At 40.3% G+C, this 17,214-nt stretch overlaps 1 protein-coding gene across 1 annotated transcript; it reads left to right on the top strand.

The window, feature by feature from the left end:
* Positions 1-6,111: 6,111 nt before the first annotated feature.
* mapk13 (mitogen-activated protein kinase 13) lies at positions 6,112-16,914 on the top strand. Its single transcript, XM_053425307.1, has 12 exons — positions 6,112-6,346; positions 8,218-8,347; positions 8,545-8,603; positions 9,843-9,948; positions 10,871-10,900; positions 12,052-12,099; positions 12,885-12,999; positions 13,623-13,694; positions 14,231-14,310; positions 15,188-15,266; positions 15,755-15,928; positions 16,540-16,914. Exons 1-12 carry the CDS (start codon positions 6,240-6,242, stop codon positions 16,623-16,625), a joined length of 1,086 nt encoding a protein of 361 aa, XP_053281282.1. The 5' UTR covers positions 6,112-6,239; the 3' UTR covers positions 16,626-16,914.
* The last annotated feature ends 300 nt before the right edge of the window (positions 16,915-17,214 follow it).

Genomic DNA, 17,214 nt, shown 5'->3' with positions numbered 1-17,214 from the left:
TTCTGAACTGTTCACACATGAAGGAATAGGTTCACGTGTGCACATAACCAGGCCTGCACAAAGCTGCAGTGGTCCCTGATCTGATTAAATAGCCTGACTGCACCACTCAGCTCATCGGGAAGCTCACTGCAGGACGTCAGTGCCATCTTGTGGGCTACATTTCATCTTTTCCAGAAAAGGCTAAGCTGCAGCATCAAAGCAGCAACCTTCACGTTTCCACATTCATCGCTTTTGTTCACATGGCCATAGTCAGCTTGCGTTGGATTGTGTGTAGTAAGGATCAGGAGCGGCTGAAGGCATCAATCTACTATATTTTGCAAAAGTAGCATTTCAGCACAGGCTTAAAGCTCAAAGCACATGTGGTGGAGCTTAGCAGGCTTTAAGAATATGTGATGACATTTTTGAAAATGGGATCATTGTCTCATTGTTTAAGCAAAACATAAATCCACCTAGACGCTGCTGTTTATAATACAGACTGTTTATTTCAATCACTGTGTGGGTAATACTAAACACGCATAAGCACATCATCATTTTACTGCATCTATTTTGCTTTAAATGATTGGCAAATGGCATGAAAATCTATTATTTAATATAAATGTATAGTAATATATGGTTAGCTCTGTTCCCTCACAGCAAGAAGGCTATTGGTTCAAATTTTTGAATGCTCTGGGTCTTTCTTTGTGGGGTTTCCATGTCCTGTGTTTGCATGGGACTTTTACGTTTCCTCTGGCTTCTCCCTGTGATGGACTGGCGACCTTACCAGGGTGTACACTACCTCTCTGGGATTTGCTAGATAAAATAATATATAGATAATTGATGGATGGAAATGTTATGTTGTGAAGAAAAGGCAAATTCATTCAATTCAGGTAAGTCTGTCGTACTTTCTACAGAAAAATGGATGCTTATATGATAAGTCCGATAAACTGAACTAATTAATTAATCAGAATGTAAAAATAATTTATGTTTGTGTTCTTGGTTTCCCAGACACATTTAGCATTTTAAAGATATTTACCCAGATGGAGTGAGCGAGTTTTTATTTGCCAGGAGGTATAGTGGGTCCAGAAGTCTGAGATCACCTTTCCTCTCACTTGAAATGTAAAAGTAGTCTTGACCTTTTGGGAATTCTGACCGAGAGTATGTCAAATAGTGATATAGGAAAATATAGAGATAATCTCCTTGATTTGTATATAGAAGCATAAATCAAATGCACGTCTCCCAAACTCCACGGGACAGAGGGACAGTGTGGCTGCCAGAATATACTTAAAAAACTCTTGAGCTTCTGGTCAAGGTGAAGGAAACTTTTAGCTCATTCAGCTCATTTTATAGTCAGACCATTAAAGTAAACCAGTGCCAGGTGATAAAATGTACTGGAGTAGATTGTGTGCCATGAGTGGATTGTTATTCCAAATGTTACTCTGCAGGAGAAATTCCCTCGTAAAAACACAGGCACAGGGATATATCGTGACACTTGGCTTTAGCATGCTTTATACTGAGATGCATCTGTTGGGTAATGATTTTGAAAGTACTGAAGCTGTAAGGTACTGTACTATAATGTGCTCTACTGTACCTCACTTCGACTCAACAGTTACAGCAGTAAGGTCCATAGGGTTTGAATGTCAGATGAGAAAATTTCATTTGGAAATCAGTTTTTTGTGCTGGGGTTTGCTCAGGGAGCTCCAGCTTCATCCTCAACCCTTATGTGGCTGCCTGTGTGTATTAGGAATAGCTTTACTATAGTGTGAATATACCACAAGAGGTTGGGTAGATTTCGTAAATGTTCATACAGATCATTGGTGTATTTGTATTTTTGTAAGTATGTTCTTCTGTGTGGGGGTGCATGTATGTCTAAGAGCTAGTTCCTCCAAAGATCTGATACACGTAGATATTCATCCAGACAGATTTCTCCTTTTGCAGACAAAGTCAAACTTGTACTGCGGCTACAGACTCAGACTGGACTCACTGCACACTATTTTTAGCCTTGCTAGCTGTGTGGCTCCTGGGCCCCTGGTCAGACGGTGCATAGGATTCTTCAGACTGAAATATCAATATATATATATACTTCATGGATGTAGTTCAAAGAAACTAGCATTCATTCCCCCCAGAGGGATTACATTGGTGATTCCTCACCTTTCCCTCTAGAGTCTCCAGCAGGTCAATCCTGTGAAGAATCCAAGAATCTACTGATGACCCAAAGCTCTGTGTTAATCCATGCATGAATAACAATGAGGTTCTTTGCAAACCAGAGATGTTATTGAGACATAAGGGCACAATTCAACCAAGTTGCTGTGACAGCTACATCTGCAAATGAGGACCTAGAGTTTGAGTGACAGATCCTCAGGTTGTAAGGGCTGTCAGATGCAAACAATACACAGGTTATAATAATCACAGACAGAGCTCAGAAGTTAGACAAGTTATAATGATGCCAAAAGGTTATCTCTCTTTAAAATGACTACAAAATAAACAGTGCAAGTACGCCGTTCATGACATAAGCAGCAATAATGTGTGTATGCGAGGATTTAACTGGCCAATGCAGTTCGCCCCCTGCTGTGTTGCTGGACCAGGCCCTTTCAAACTAATGAGGGGGCTGAGGTTTTTTTTCACACAGGGCTGTCATTTCAAATGCAGCCAACTTGGATCAGAAATAGATAAACACAATCACACACACACACACACACACCGCCCACTGACCAATCAATTCCTTGGAAACATGACGTCACCATTCGAGGATCCCGCAGAGCAAAACAAATAATAATATGGAGCTGGGATTTTATTATTAGAGGGTCTCTGAGGAGGACTAGTGTCTTCAGAGATGATGAGTATCTTAATAAAAGATATAGATCTACAGAGGGAATGATAAACCTTTGACAGCTGCTGGAGCCGAACTGAACCAACCTGACACATATAGAGCAATGTGCTCACAGTAACACAGACTGTCTGCATTGATATACAGTTCTTTACCTGTGGGAGTCACTGGTATTGATCTAGTGGGTGTGTTAGCGGCTGGATAACCAGACATAGTTTTATACTTTTATCCTTCACTTCAAATAGGTTTATCCTATAAAATTAAATATATATTTAATGGAAGGTGCAGAGTCCGTGCAGTGTGTGTCAAACTAAAGCTCATTATAGACTGTAGAGGCTTCATCATGATAATAAGTGAAACATTTCATCTCTAATCCAAAAGGCTTCAGATTAGATCCACAGGTCTTGTCAGTAAAGAACAGAGTTATTTATCTCCCACGCGTTATTATTTCTGGTAGCGTGAAAAAATGTTTCCCCCAAAATGTCACCAGGGGGCTCCATATCTTACCCATTCACACAATTCAACAATGTTTGGCTTTAGCTATAGAGCTAACACTAAACAAGGACTGACTTAAACATGTACTTTACTGAATCACGAACTGTGCATGGATGTTTGACACACAATTGGCCCCTCTGTGTAAATTTCGACTCCTTTATGGCCCCACTGATTTGGAAACATCTCAGATCCACTACTGTTAAACTATTGTGTTCAGTGCTAATAAGCAAAAACTAGCAAATTAACAGGCTAAAACGCAAATATGGTAAACATAATATCTGCCAAATACCAACATGGTCACATTTATTTTTGGTGCTGTTGGATTCAAACCTAGCTCAGATGTTTATCTGCCAGTTCAACCTGTCTGATGTTAATAAACTGCTGTTGAGTGGGAAAGTTTGTGCTTGACCTTAGAGGCAGGTCTCTGACATAACCAAGGTCAACCTGTTCGGTTTTCTGGGGCTTTCAAACATCTCTCTTTGCTCAACCAAACAATCTCTAGCCACTGATTAAGTATAAGACATGTAGGAGGGGTAAATATAGGGAAAAAAGCAAAGAAACTAAGCTTCAGCTGAGATTTGACAAACAAGTTATTCGTAGTGAGTCCTCCATGTCACGCAGCCTGTTTTCGTTCTCCTTAAGGCTAGCCCACTAATCACTTGACGGCACCGAGACTAGATTACGTCTTGAAACTCCAGGTGGTGTGAGGGCTGTTATCTCTCCACAACAGAGGACAGGATGGAAAGTGATTTCCAGCAAGTTCAGCAGCTGGCCAAGTAACGGCTGAGTCATTGCTATTGATCCATGACCCTTTCAACCCTCGCAGATATATAATGGTCATTTTGTGCCATCAGGCAGTAAAGATCGTACTTATGGCACACTTAAAAAATAGTCACCTCATCCTTTTCTTTTTAAGTGCTGCCACCAAAATATGGAGGCTGCATTGACTCAACTCACAAATAGCCATTAAACATTAGTAACATAATGGGATTTTTGTATTGCTTTACTGTCTAAGCATTTAATTCGATTTGAACTTTTGTTGTTATTATCTTCCTTACGATCTCCTGTTACACATAAGTCTGTTCCGGAACGCACTGACTTAAAGTTTCCACCTCGTCTAACTACGTATTTCATATTATTATCAGGTTGCATTTTGTATTGTTATTGATGGAAGATAGATATAGGTATAGATATGTCTATATCCATAGGCCTACATGTATTTCACGGACATTGATAAATGCAGTCCTGATAGCTGCACTACCTGATAGCTTGTATCATTGAAACAGGAACACTCTTACAGATGAAGAGGGAAAAAAACAAAAAAAAACAAAATTCAGCTCACAAGGTCAGTCTTTTATCAGCTGTCATGGGAGCTGCACCTGATAATGTATCATGACGACACTGCTGATTGTAGGGTTGATTATATTTTCTGTCTTCTCAAGGGAAACCTGTTGTTGTGGATTATACAAGTGAGCAAAAATCGGTGAAAGATATTCATAACATCTACTTATATGGATATTTACACATTTGATAATGGGTGTACATGTTTTTCCTCCTCGCCTGTAACTGTGAATGTCTTGCAGTAGACTGTCGTGATTCATAAAGTCCAGGCGATGTAGAGTAATTATTCATGACAAGTAACACCTACTGTGTGTGGGTGGGAGCAAATGGAATCATTGACATGTTGGAGCAGGCAAATCGTCAGATTTCACACACCAGGGATTTCATGGTTTGTTAGGTGTTATTTATTTATTGGATAAAGCTTCTTTTTTTTTTTAAGTGGAAGGTGTTTCTGAAAACTGAGCCCTGTATGAGACTACAACGGTGACTGGTCCTCAGACTGCTACAGACAACATGTTGTCTGCGGGAATAGACTGGCGGTAGTGTACAACAGTACAACACTGTTAGGATTATACCGGACGTTTGGTTTTTTTTTTTTTTCAAAATAAAGGCTAGTGCCATGACTAATAAAGCTATTGGCCCAGTAACAAGCTAATTAAAAAATAAACATAAAGTGTATGTTTAGCAGGATCATGGGGAGAGTGGATTGTTTGCAGGCAGAAATACCTGCAGAAGACAACAGGAGGAGGCAGATGAGTAAGCTATGAGAAAGATACTGGATCGAGAGGACGTAGAGTTAGTATTGTGTATCAATGGAATATGAATATGTATCAAGGGAAGTCCCCCCTGGCAGTGTAGGGGTTCATGACAAGCCAAAGCTGGTCCTAACTATAGGATTTACTAAACAGGAAAGTTTGAACCCATTCTAGGAACAGGTAACAGGTAGTAGGGTGCAATGAGCTCTTTGGGATATGATGGTGCCTGACCTTCAAGGGCTTTGTGGCTGAGGAGAAGGGATTTAAATTCTATTCTGAAATTCAGGATGCCAGTGTGGATACACTACCCGTATACTACAGCCTGTTTACTAGCTTTTTGTTGACATTACAGTCCCAGCTGAGGATCAGAGGTTAACCCTAACCCCACATCTGTATAGGTGTGCTTTCTCCTAGTTCTGAGCTTGCCTTCTATTTTAACCTTTGTTTTATTTTACCTTGTTTTTTACTCTTTTCTCATTTATAACACTTTTTCGTTGTTTTTTGCTTTAACTTTTTGATTTGTATGGCACCTTGCACCTGTGTTTTGAAAGGTGCCGATTGTTGTTTTATGTACAATGCACTAACCACACCAAGGCAAGTTCCCGAATGTGTAAATATACTTGGCAAATAAAACAATTCTGTTTCTGATTCTGATTCTAAATAAAGTGTGTCATTAAACGTTTCGTGACTATTTTGAAAAGCCACACCGGAAGTGACACGCGCTGTTCACCACCTGGCGCTTGAGCTGTGTATGGCTACATGGTTTTTGCTGAACGTCGTGAGCGAGCGATCAGGAGGAGAGAGGAGAAGTTTTCTTCTTCGCGCTTCACCTTCCCACCTTCACCATGGAGGCTCACTTCATCCGGCAGGAGATCAACAGCACGGTGTGGGAAGTCCCGGAGAAATACACACGGCTCAAACAGATAGGCACCGGGGCGTACGGCACAGTATGGTGAGTGTGACAGCCTTTACTCTACAGTGTGTGTGTGTGTGTGTGTGTGTGTGTGTGTGAGTGTGTGTGTGTGTGTGTGTGTGTGTGTGTGTGTGTGTGTGTGTGTGTGTGTGTGTGTGTGTGTGTGTGTGTGTGTGTGTGTGTTTTTGTGTTTGTGTGTTTGTCTGTGTGTGTTTGTGTGTTTGTCTGGGTGTGTGTGTCTGTGGGTGGGTGGGTGTGTGCGTGTGGTGGCTGCTGCTGCCGAGCCTGAGGTGGGCCCAGGTTACATCCTGGACTCCAACACACTGTCAACACTCATGACACCGTAGTACGACGTAGAACAAGTTATTACACGTTGTTATTACACAGGCCAGCAGCGTGTCATAGCTCATGTCACAGCCTCACAGCATGTAGCTCTCATACATGCTTTATGTACCATAGCTGAGGTTGTAGCTGTTATAAGCTTCAATCGGTAACGCCACAGAATCGGATCATATGTATTTATAATAATAATAAACTTTAATAATCTAGCACCTGTGAAAAGTCAGTAACAAGGTGCTTCACAACTTAAAAATGAAATGAAAGCAATCTGAAAATCACACAGCAGCAGAGCACAGATACAGAAAGTAAAGTTACACATGAGGAAATAGTAAAAAAAATGACCAAATAAAACAGAATTGAATGATTCAAATAGATGATTAGGTCCAAAAATGTGTCTCGTAAACAAATTACATTTCATTAACTCCTATGCACACATATTTGAACGTGAACACATATAACATCATGTATATTTTACACACTATGTCTCTACATGTATTTGCTTGTATTTAGTTACATGAAAGTAAACATAATTCATATTACATGATATAAGTAATCTATTCATACAAAGACAGCACCACTCTGTGATATTGGTTTACAGGTGCCATGTTGTTAGAAAAATAAAAACAGTGTGGGACGAGAGCTGGCATTAACACAACTCTGCAGCCGTTTCCTATTAACATTACCCAAAGGCACCTCCATCCTATAACCTATCCAAGAGCGTTTGACTACATGCTACATTTCAAAATATTGAAATGGTATAAGATCTTTCGTCGTGGACTCAGACCAGCAGATAATGACTCGCTTACTTTGGTTACCAGGGTTTTCAGCTTTATGATGTGGGAGTTATGGTCGGTTTCTCAGCTTCAAATGTCTGACCTTTAAAAGATGCTCCATCTGAAGAACTGTGATCATGACACCACCACCATTATCTGTAATTTTGCCAAATTGCACATCTCTCGTATAAAAAACATCTTGTGAGAAACTGCAGATGCAGGAGGAGAAGGAAATAACACACAGACACATATTTGACCATTTCATTGTCCACTGTATGTGTGAAATGCACTTTGTTTGTTTTAGATGTTTATCGTGGATCGTCTGCTGCATGTAAAACTGACTGTTGTATCCTACATGAATGTGTCAGTGTTGTCAACAGCGCTGTGCATAAGTGATGTGTGTACAGTGTGTTGGTGGATGTGGCTCCAAATAGCCCAACAAGCCTTTCCTCCTACGATGTGATGCCCTGCAGATCACTGCAAACATCATCAGCTGCCAAACATTTACATGTTAACACTCAATAAACCACAGACCGACACACACACACACACACACACACACACACACACAATCAGTTAGACAATGAGTCCCACAAACAGTAGCTCTATCTGAGAGCCATCTTTTCTGTGTCATCTGAATTCATTTCACTTTCATTTAAAAGTGAAATCTGAAAATAGACCGGCCTCTGTCATTTCCCCCCACTGCTGCGACTTCAAACGAGTGGAATCACAGTGAAAGTAGCAAACGCATGCACTCAGCCTGCAGAGCCTGACTTGTTATTTCATTGTTCACCACAGCTCAGCAATAAATGAAAAGACTACAGATAAAGTGGCCATCAAGAAACTCCACAGGCCCTTCCAGTCAGAGATCTTTGCAAAGAGGGCCTACAGAGAGCTGCGGCTGCTCAAACACATGAAGCATGAAAATGTGAGTAGAGCGATGTATATTTCCACCTAATTTCCTACTTCTGGTAACAGACAGGCAGCTTTGGGGGTTTTGTTTTCGTGCCCCCACGATTGCACGATCATTGTGAGCTTTAGATCAACTAATCTGTTCTACATTCATTCAGACCTGCCTGCTCCCACGTGTCTGTAACTGTCACATCTCCTTTTCATTCCAACCAGGTGATAGGACTTCTCAATGTGTTTACATCTGCCCCAGGCTTCAGTGACTTCCAAGACTTGTGAGTATCTTTCAGCATATTAGCACACCCCTCAGGCAGAGGCAGACAACGCCCCTCTGATGCATCGTGTTCACCTTCAGCATTGGAGACAGGACTGGGAACAATGGTTGTTTTCTGTCTTTGGCTTAGCTTAACAGCAAATGAGTCTCTGATAAGGGAAAAATGACTTGGCCAAAAGAAGATCTGGTTTGACCTAAACTGTTGTGACATGGAAGCACTCTAAACTATCACTGTAGAGCATTAAGAACTAGTAGAGCGCATTCCTCCACCAAGAACCAACAGTCCCCTTAAGAAACCACATTTTAATTCACTAGATCCCCCCAAAAAATATTTTAGTCCCCTAAACATGGCTGATACCCATGAAAAACTCTCTGAGAAATCAACAATCAACATCTCATATTGTGAAAGTATATTGGGTTTGTCCCTGACCCATACAACATCCTTCAACCAAGTTTTGTCGTAAGCTGTTGCTTAGTCCTGTAAACCAACAGACAAACAAACGCAGGTGAAAATACAACCTACTTGGCGGAGGTCAACATCCACGTAGCTTTGTGAATTCCTCAACAGGAGCTAGAGGGCCCAACAGCCTTAAAACCGAACCGATGAATACAATCCGCAAACTTAAGACCCTTATAGCGCAACTGAAAGTGTCCAACTGCATAAGAATGAATCACTATAGAGAGAACAAAATCCATTAAGTACCTAAAATCAGGATAGAACTTTGTGTCTTGATATTGTGTGTGTGTTCAGTCAGGATTGCTCAACAAATGTGTCGTGATTGTCATGCTGATATATTCTTATCTTACTAGTATTGAACAATAAGCTTTAGGTTCACTGGGGAGTTTTGATGTGTGCCTCCTGACATAGCACACACTCATTGAAATTATACAACATTACAGAAAGTTATTGAACTGAATGATTACTTTAAATGTATTTGATTTTGTTTAAGTTTAGTGAGTTAATAAGACATATGCATAGAGCTTCAGATGTGGACTGAAGCACATTTAGAGAAGACAATCATTTGGAAGAATCCTGTTAATTGAGGCCTACATAAACATACACAAGCACCCTAAGCCCCTTCAACGAAAGTATTTGGATTACAGCATTAATGGTGTGTTAAATAACAGTGGGATGACTCACTGGGTTAGGGATAGCTTTGTTTTATGCTTAGTTCTGATCTTCAACTTGACGAATGTAAATTATATCGTCCTCTACCTCTCTCTCACTCTTTTTCCTCAGCTACCTGGTGATGCCTTACATGTTTACTGACCTGTCAAAGGTGCGAGGTCAACTCTCAGAGGACAAAGTCAAGTTCCTCGTCTACCAGATGCTCTGTGGACTCAGGGTAAGCGAAGGAGGCCAACCTTTCAATTTTGTATCATGAAGCTATCAAAGGCCTTGTTCAGACCTGGTATTGGTATTGGATCCCATTGCCGCTCTTTATGCAAATAATCACGTAGGTCAATTATGTTTGTGAAGACCAAATTATATGTTCTTCTCACCCAGTTAGTAGATGGGTCAGATGTCATTGTGTGTGTGTGTGTCTGTTGGCACGAGCGGTAGAGAGAGGAGTCAGGATGGGCTGAAAGAATGTAGTGCAGCTATGAAGACACATTTGAGCCATATAAGAAAAGTATCAATCATTATGTGGTGATCTGTACAGATACAGTAGCCAAGGAAATCAAAACACTGAGAATCGTAAAAAATATGTTTGACTCATTGTGAAACAGTCAGAGGACGTCAGCTGAGTAGGTCCTTTGTATGTAGCCTGTGATCCATTTGTGTACATACAATGAAAAGAATGTGGCCACATGCGTCCCTGACCAACTCAGCATTAGGTGCGTTCAGACAAGAGCTGACCACATGTAATCAAGTCACTCAGGATTTTAATACCAGGACTCAAAGCTGGTTGATTATGTTTTATGGTAAACATGTCACACATATATAAAATGAGAGGTACAGGTACCTCTTTTGCCTTATACGACAAAATCAGAGTGAATACTATATATAAAGGAATAAAGTATAGATGTATTATTAAGAACAATAGTTTATTTTCTACATTTCATGGGACATAAGTATATTCTAAATAAAACTCCACTCTGTGCGAGTATGTTGTCAGGAACTTACTTTGGTGAACTTATGCATTCAGCCATTCTTCTAAAACCAGCCTCATTATAAATACACAACATGTTAAACCGTAGCATTACATTTGGATGTGAATGCAATATTAATCCATGTCTGCCTGCGTTGTCTCTCCCTGTCTGCAGTACATCCACAGCGCTGGAATCATCCACAGGGTAAGTGCAAGTCAATATGCCAATGAGCAGAGCTGACGATAGGGCTTAGAGAAAACTAGAGTGGCACTCAGTAGAGCAGATTCCCCAGGCAAGTTCCAACAGTCTGGTTCATTTCAAACGTACACACTCGTAGATAACAGTCCACTAAACACGCCTGATTTTGTAAATAATTTACTGTTCACTCGGAAATTAGTAAAAGGAAAAGAAATTGGTAAATAAAGTGTAATAAAATTCCTGCCCCACAATTTAACGGCTTCTCTCTTGGCCCATGTCCGATCCTTCCACTAAGTTCCGTGGAATACAATAGAGGAGTTATTGTGTAATTCTTTGCATGTGCACATATTCCCGTACGTACCTAAGAAGGACATGCAAAAGTCTTGTTGACCTAATTTATTATGACTATCAAGTCAGAATAAACCCTGCCCTAACAGGTAAGATGAGATGACTCACCTGTGATGCCTGACTGCATGTCTGGAGCCGTCCTCACACCCTGCTGCACCAGTGCCAACACCTGTGGGTGTGTGTGGAGCGGGAACATAGAGTTACTCCAATGAAGCACGTACAGCACTTAGGCACCTCCTATTATTGAATGCAGGAAAATAATCATTCAAATGTGCATACAATAATAAGTGGTAGATGCAAGAAAATAGTAAATTAATATTCCCTCTGTCACACATACTTTAGAGTAAATGAGCAGTGTTGCGTTCTTAGCCTTTTAATCTCAACATATTTATCAGCTAAACTTAATTGTGATTGAGCTGCTCGTGTGTGCACTTGTTAGTGATCAGGTCATTGTGTGTTTGTGTTTCGTCTGTAGAAAACTTGGTTGTGCACACCCTGGCTCGGTCCTCTGTCTGAAGTGTTATCCTGCTTTTAACAGCAGGGATTCCTAAAGCAATGAAGGTGTTATCAACACTCACTAACAGTCCAACACTTATCACACATTATGTCACAGGGTTGTGTGACTGAATCTGCACAAATGCCCCAGCTGGACTGAGACAAAGAGCTGAGCCGTGTGAGGCTACAGGAACTACAAGCGCTAAAGCTCTTCCCCTGGCGTAGTTCTGAATCTGCACAGTGCCAGCGCTGTAATTTTCTGTTAATCACTATGTGCAACAAGTAACCAACACTCAGCTCATTCTGTTTTACAGGATCTTAAGCCTGGAAACTTGGCAGTGAACCAGGACTGTGAACTGAAGGTTGGTACTTTGAAGGATTAGACAAGAAAAACATAAACAACATGAACACATTCAAATAACGGTGCAGCTGCAATAAAAGAATGTCATGAAATAACAAATATATTATATGAACACATTTCACCTGTTTTATCGTTTTCACACAGGCTCCCAATTTGTTTTAGGATTGATTTAAAACATTTATTGGTTCATTTTATTGGTCTTCATGGTGTGGCCCCAGGCTGTATCTCTGATCTTTTAAATCCTTATCTACCTCTGTGCAGCTTGTGATCTTTGGGGTCTGCTGTCACTTCCTCAATCTAGGCTGAAAACTAGTGGGGTGGGGGGGCAGAGGGTTTGCCGTCAGGGTTTCAAGGCTCTGGAATTAATTGCCTTAGGAAAAGAGGCCGTCTGAGACAATGTCTTCTTTCAAGTCTCAGCTAAAAATTCAGAAGCCAAATTCCTGAATTTACTAGGCTATTATTGTTTCTTTTACCTCTATTGTTATTATATCACAAGTATTATTCATGTACTTCCTCCACTATAATAAAATTAGCAATAAACAAGAAACAGCATATGATTTACTGTCGGTTGTTTTCGATAAAAGACAGATTTAACTGTTTTGACCAGAACATTTTAATATAGAAGCAGATAGTGTTTGCGATATATAAAGTGTCCACACGTGTAAGTCATAGGCGTAAGAATCCAACACGTTGTCTAACAGTTTATAAACTTAACAGATACCTACTTTACACTACTTTTTTCAGTGTTTTTGTGCCGGTGGTGATCAGAGTTTGTTTCTGATGCAGATCCTGGACTTTGGTCTGGCTCGCGGGGCTGATGCTGAGATGACAGGCTACGTGGTGACCCGTTGGTACCGGGCCCCTGAGGTCATTCTGAACTGGATGCACTACACCCAGACTGGCAAGACAATCATAGCTGTTACATATTCTCACCCGTGTCCTCCCCACTGTCGCCTCTGTGTTCAGTTGGTCTGTTGGTGCAGTGACTGCGACTGTTTTCCCTGTGTCACATGGGGATTTCTGTCTTTTATTTTTGGATTTTTATGTTACTTTAGAGATCAGCAGTTTTTTTATATTAATGTCGCTGGTGCATGAAATCCATCTGACATCGCATGGGTGTCCTTCTGACAATAAATCGTATTCTTTCCATTGGGTCTGACAGCAGCCTGATAGACCGAACGACTGAACTGTCACTGAGATGAAAGTGACTTTCCCAGGATTTATGTTTATTTAGGGGATGTTTCTCATATTGTAAACTATATCTACAGGATGGAATGTGGCACAGAGAGCCTCTCGGGCAAGTTTACACCCTTCATAGGATTGTATTACTCACTGAGTGTTCCCAGTGTAAACAGCACAATATTTTCTGCACTCTGTTGAGAATAGGAACTCTGCTCTACCATTTAAATGCCACCTTCCTCATTTCTGCTCCACTGAGCTATCCTTAAAACCCTCTTGTGTTGATGTGATGTGATTCCTGCTTGGATTTTCACTGATGTTTTCTTCCTCTGGTGTTTATTCTAGTGGACATCTGGTCTGTGGGCTGTATCATGGCAGAAATGATCAATGGAAAGACTCTTTTCAAAGGAAAAGACTGTATCCTTTCACCTTTGACTGGACATGAACTTTTGAAGCTGATCTCGTGTTAAGTAATGACAATTTTCAGTGAATGCAAAAATAACCTCACATCAAGGTCCATCAAATCATTGTGATAGTAAATGAGATTGAAAGCCTCTTGATTAAACAGCGACAGCTTTATTTGATGGTGAGCATCAGAAATCAGGTGCAACATGGAAGGAAAAGGAGTCATAGTGAAATACATGCAGCAAAAGCAACACATTTCCTAAGGCAGCATCCTGTGCTGCTTTGACTGCACTATTACAAACTTCTTCTGCATGTTTTATGTTTGCTTTTTATGTTCTATTTGGCACCTTATGCACTTCACTGATTTATAGCACCGGCTCGCATATAAAGCTGCCACTGTCTTATCAAATGACTTTAATTTTCCTTTATCAATCTGCTTTATGGACCTGTTTGGAAGCCCATACTTCCCACTGCATCTGTGTGGAAACACACACTTACTGAAGCACCAGAACTCGCCGGTTTTTTTAAATCCTTGATCGTAACCCCAGACATGGACCAGCTGACTCAGATCCTGAAAGTGACTGGAGTGCCGGGAGCAGAGTTTATCCAGAAGCTGGACAGTCCAGAGGTAAGATGAATTACTGCATGTGTTCATATGGCTCAAATACAGCATGTCATGAAACTGCAGTATCACTCCAATGTGTTTTCAAATTATGCTTTTTATTGTTTCCATACGAAATAAAACAACCTCAAACACAGCAGGCATGACTAAGTGTATACGTATAAAATAACGGGTGACCAGGATAATGAAAGTCAAAGTATTCCCAAAACAGATCATACAAGCAAAGGGAAATGAATGTATACAGACATACATGTACACATTTAAGGCACATTAAACAATTAATATATATAAATATGAATAAAATATAAAATAATTATATTAATATTTCCACTATAATACTCCGAAAAGAGTACTTTGGCATTACTCACTCAGACAGGTTTTTTAATCCCTGAGGTGAATAATATTAAGAAATGTCAAACAGAATTAGATAAATGCTAAGGACTGATTTACAAATCAAACTGTTCACTAAATCCTTCCTCGAGACCCATGAAAATAACATTAATAAGAATAAAGTCTCACTAGCAGCCCTTAGAGGCTGCAGTATATATTTCATACCACAATAATGGGATGCTGAAGATTTAGAATTTGTCCTGAGGGTGGCACTAGAGAAAAGGCAGCGCATCAACAAGACATGAAGGAGGATTCATTCTATAAGGTTAAAGTTAGGATGTGTAAATAATGTTAAAATTAGGAGTTTTATCTACCAAGTACCACCAAACTCAATAATCACAACTTATCTACTTATTGTTACATTTTAGGCTCTTGAGTTGCTTTTTGTGAGATTCTGTTGATTGCAAATAAAAAGCTTTAATTGTATTTTTATCTTTCACAAGATGACGCACTCTAATAGGCTGTTTCTGATTTGTGCTTGTTTCTCTATCAGGCTAAAACTTATATAAAGGCTCTTCCCCGCTATCCCAGAAAAGACTTCTCAACATTGTTCCCGAGAGCCAGTGCAAACGGTAAGTTGAAATACAGCAACTGGCACCACACCACTCATCCACAAATGTTTGTATTTACCCTTTACCGCACACAGAGATTCGACATGACCAGAGTCTTCCACCAGCGCTGGCCCACCAAAGGAGGTCAGGGTCGGGAGTTTGTTTTCACAGTAATCATGTGTTTCGTTTGCTTATTACGTCTGTTTAGCTTTTCTCTCTGTCTCTGAGCAATGTAGTGAAATAATGACTCCCCCTGCACGGACTGTCAGTGCGGGGCAGACAGAGCACAGGAGAAAATCTATAAGTGAGATATTTTACGTCTCTAGCAGCAGAAAAATAGTGTGTGCTTTGTTCTGTGTGTTTTGTCTGTATATTGTAATCTTCATTTTCTGGAAAGTTTGCAGCAACCTAATGGCTAATGTCAATAAAAACGTTTTACACATTCACTGACATCTACTGTTTGAAGATTTGTATGTTCAGACGGTTTTTGTCCCTCTGACCATTTGCAGGTATCGACCTGCTGGAGAAGATGCTGGTTCTCGATGGAGATGAGAGGCTTACAGCAGAACTGGCTCTGGAGCACCCGTACTTCGACGGCCTGAGGGACCCAGACGACTTTCCTGAGCCTACGCCTTATGATGACAGCCATGACAACGCTGTATTGTCCCTGGAGGAGTGGAAGCGTAAGTGAACAAAGTATAATTTTCCATTAATTAGAAAGAAATAACCATCATGTAACAATTTGATAGCGTTAAATGAGAATGAATTAATATTCTTGTGTCTCTTAAGCTGTTTTCAGACATGAACTCTTGAAAATTGGGATGGGTGTTTGCTCTTCACACATGAAGAAGGCAGCAGGAGATTGTCTTCTTCTATACATTTCCCCCCCTGGTCTTACTCTGACTTATTCATGACATTTGACTTGGTTGTTTGCAGAACATTTCTGACAATGTCCTGAGCAACAGATTTGAACTTTGGCTTTCTCATATAGAGCCCCTCTGGAAAACGTGCAAACTTCAGTTCACGTCTGAAAGCAGCTATAGTGGACACAGTAAACAGTGGAACAGTATTAACAATGTGCTTTTCGTAAATGGTCAAAGTGGACAGTGTTTACCATGTTGGCCACGTTGAATTATTTACACCTATACAAATATTCTAATGCAGGGCTTCTGCTTTATGTGGTAATGAATAATTAATGTTAAAACACCATTTAATATGTCCTCAACTTAATTTTCTGTTTAAATCCTCGTGGACATGCAGAAAGCAAAAATGGTTTCCCCCTTATTGTACACAGGGTTATGTTTCAAAGAGGTGAAAAGCTTCGTGCCGATCCCACGGAGGGACTCCAAGAGGAAAAACACCCTGACCATGTCTTCCTGACCTGATGAATTCTCAGCCACTACCGACACAGAATACAGCCACCCGTGCCCTTGTACATTCTCACCATGGATTCACTCTGTACCCTCTGGCCTGGATATGTTTAGATTCATGAACGAGAGTTTACCTTTTTTTTCTTTTTGTAATGTGCAATTATTTCCTGAATGTAAACTGCTCTCTGTGTCACATCAGTGAAGTGTCTTGCAAATGTATTGTGACTGAGCGTCACAGGGTTTACTGTAAGATTTACTGTAATATTGTTTTCGGATTAAAGTATAAGACTCAAAAGCAACTCAAGTGTTGTGTCGTTCAAATGAATGCTGTCATGTTTAATATAGCATCTCTGTATGTTAATTAGCACCCATGGGGGTTTATGTAGCACATTGAATACACATGTAATGAGTGTGATCATGACAGTGTTTGTGTATGATGCTGAGAGCAACTACACTCCTTTGATTCACGACTATGTTTTGATGACTGGTGATTTCATTTTTCAATGCTGTAGTTTCTGCCATATCAATGTCACACACACTTTCAAACTCAACCCATGTGGGTCTTATCAATTTCTTAGCAACATTTGAACATATCACCT

This window comes from Pleuronectes platessa, chromosome 6 (genome assembly GCF_947347685.1).
Source record: "Pleuronectes platessa chromosome 6, fPlePla1.1, whole genome shotgun sequence".
NCBI classification, from domain to species: domain Eukaryota; kingdom Metazoa; phylum Chordata; class Actinopteri; order Pleuronectiformes; family Pleuronectidae; genus Pleuronectes; species Pleuronectes platessa.
Note: the sequence above shows the minus strand (reverse complement) of the source record. Positions and strands in the feature narration are given on the sequence as shown.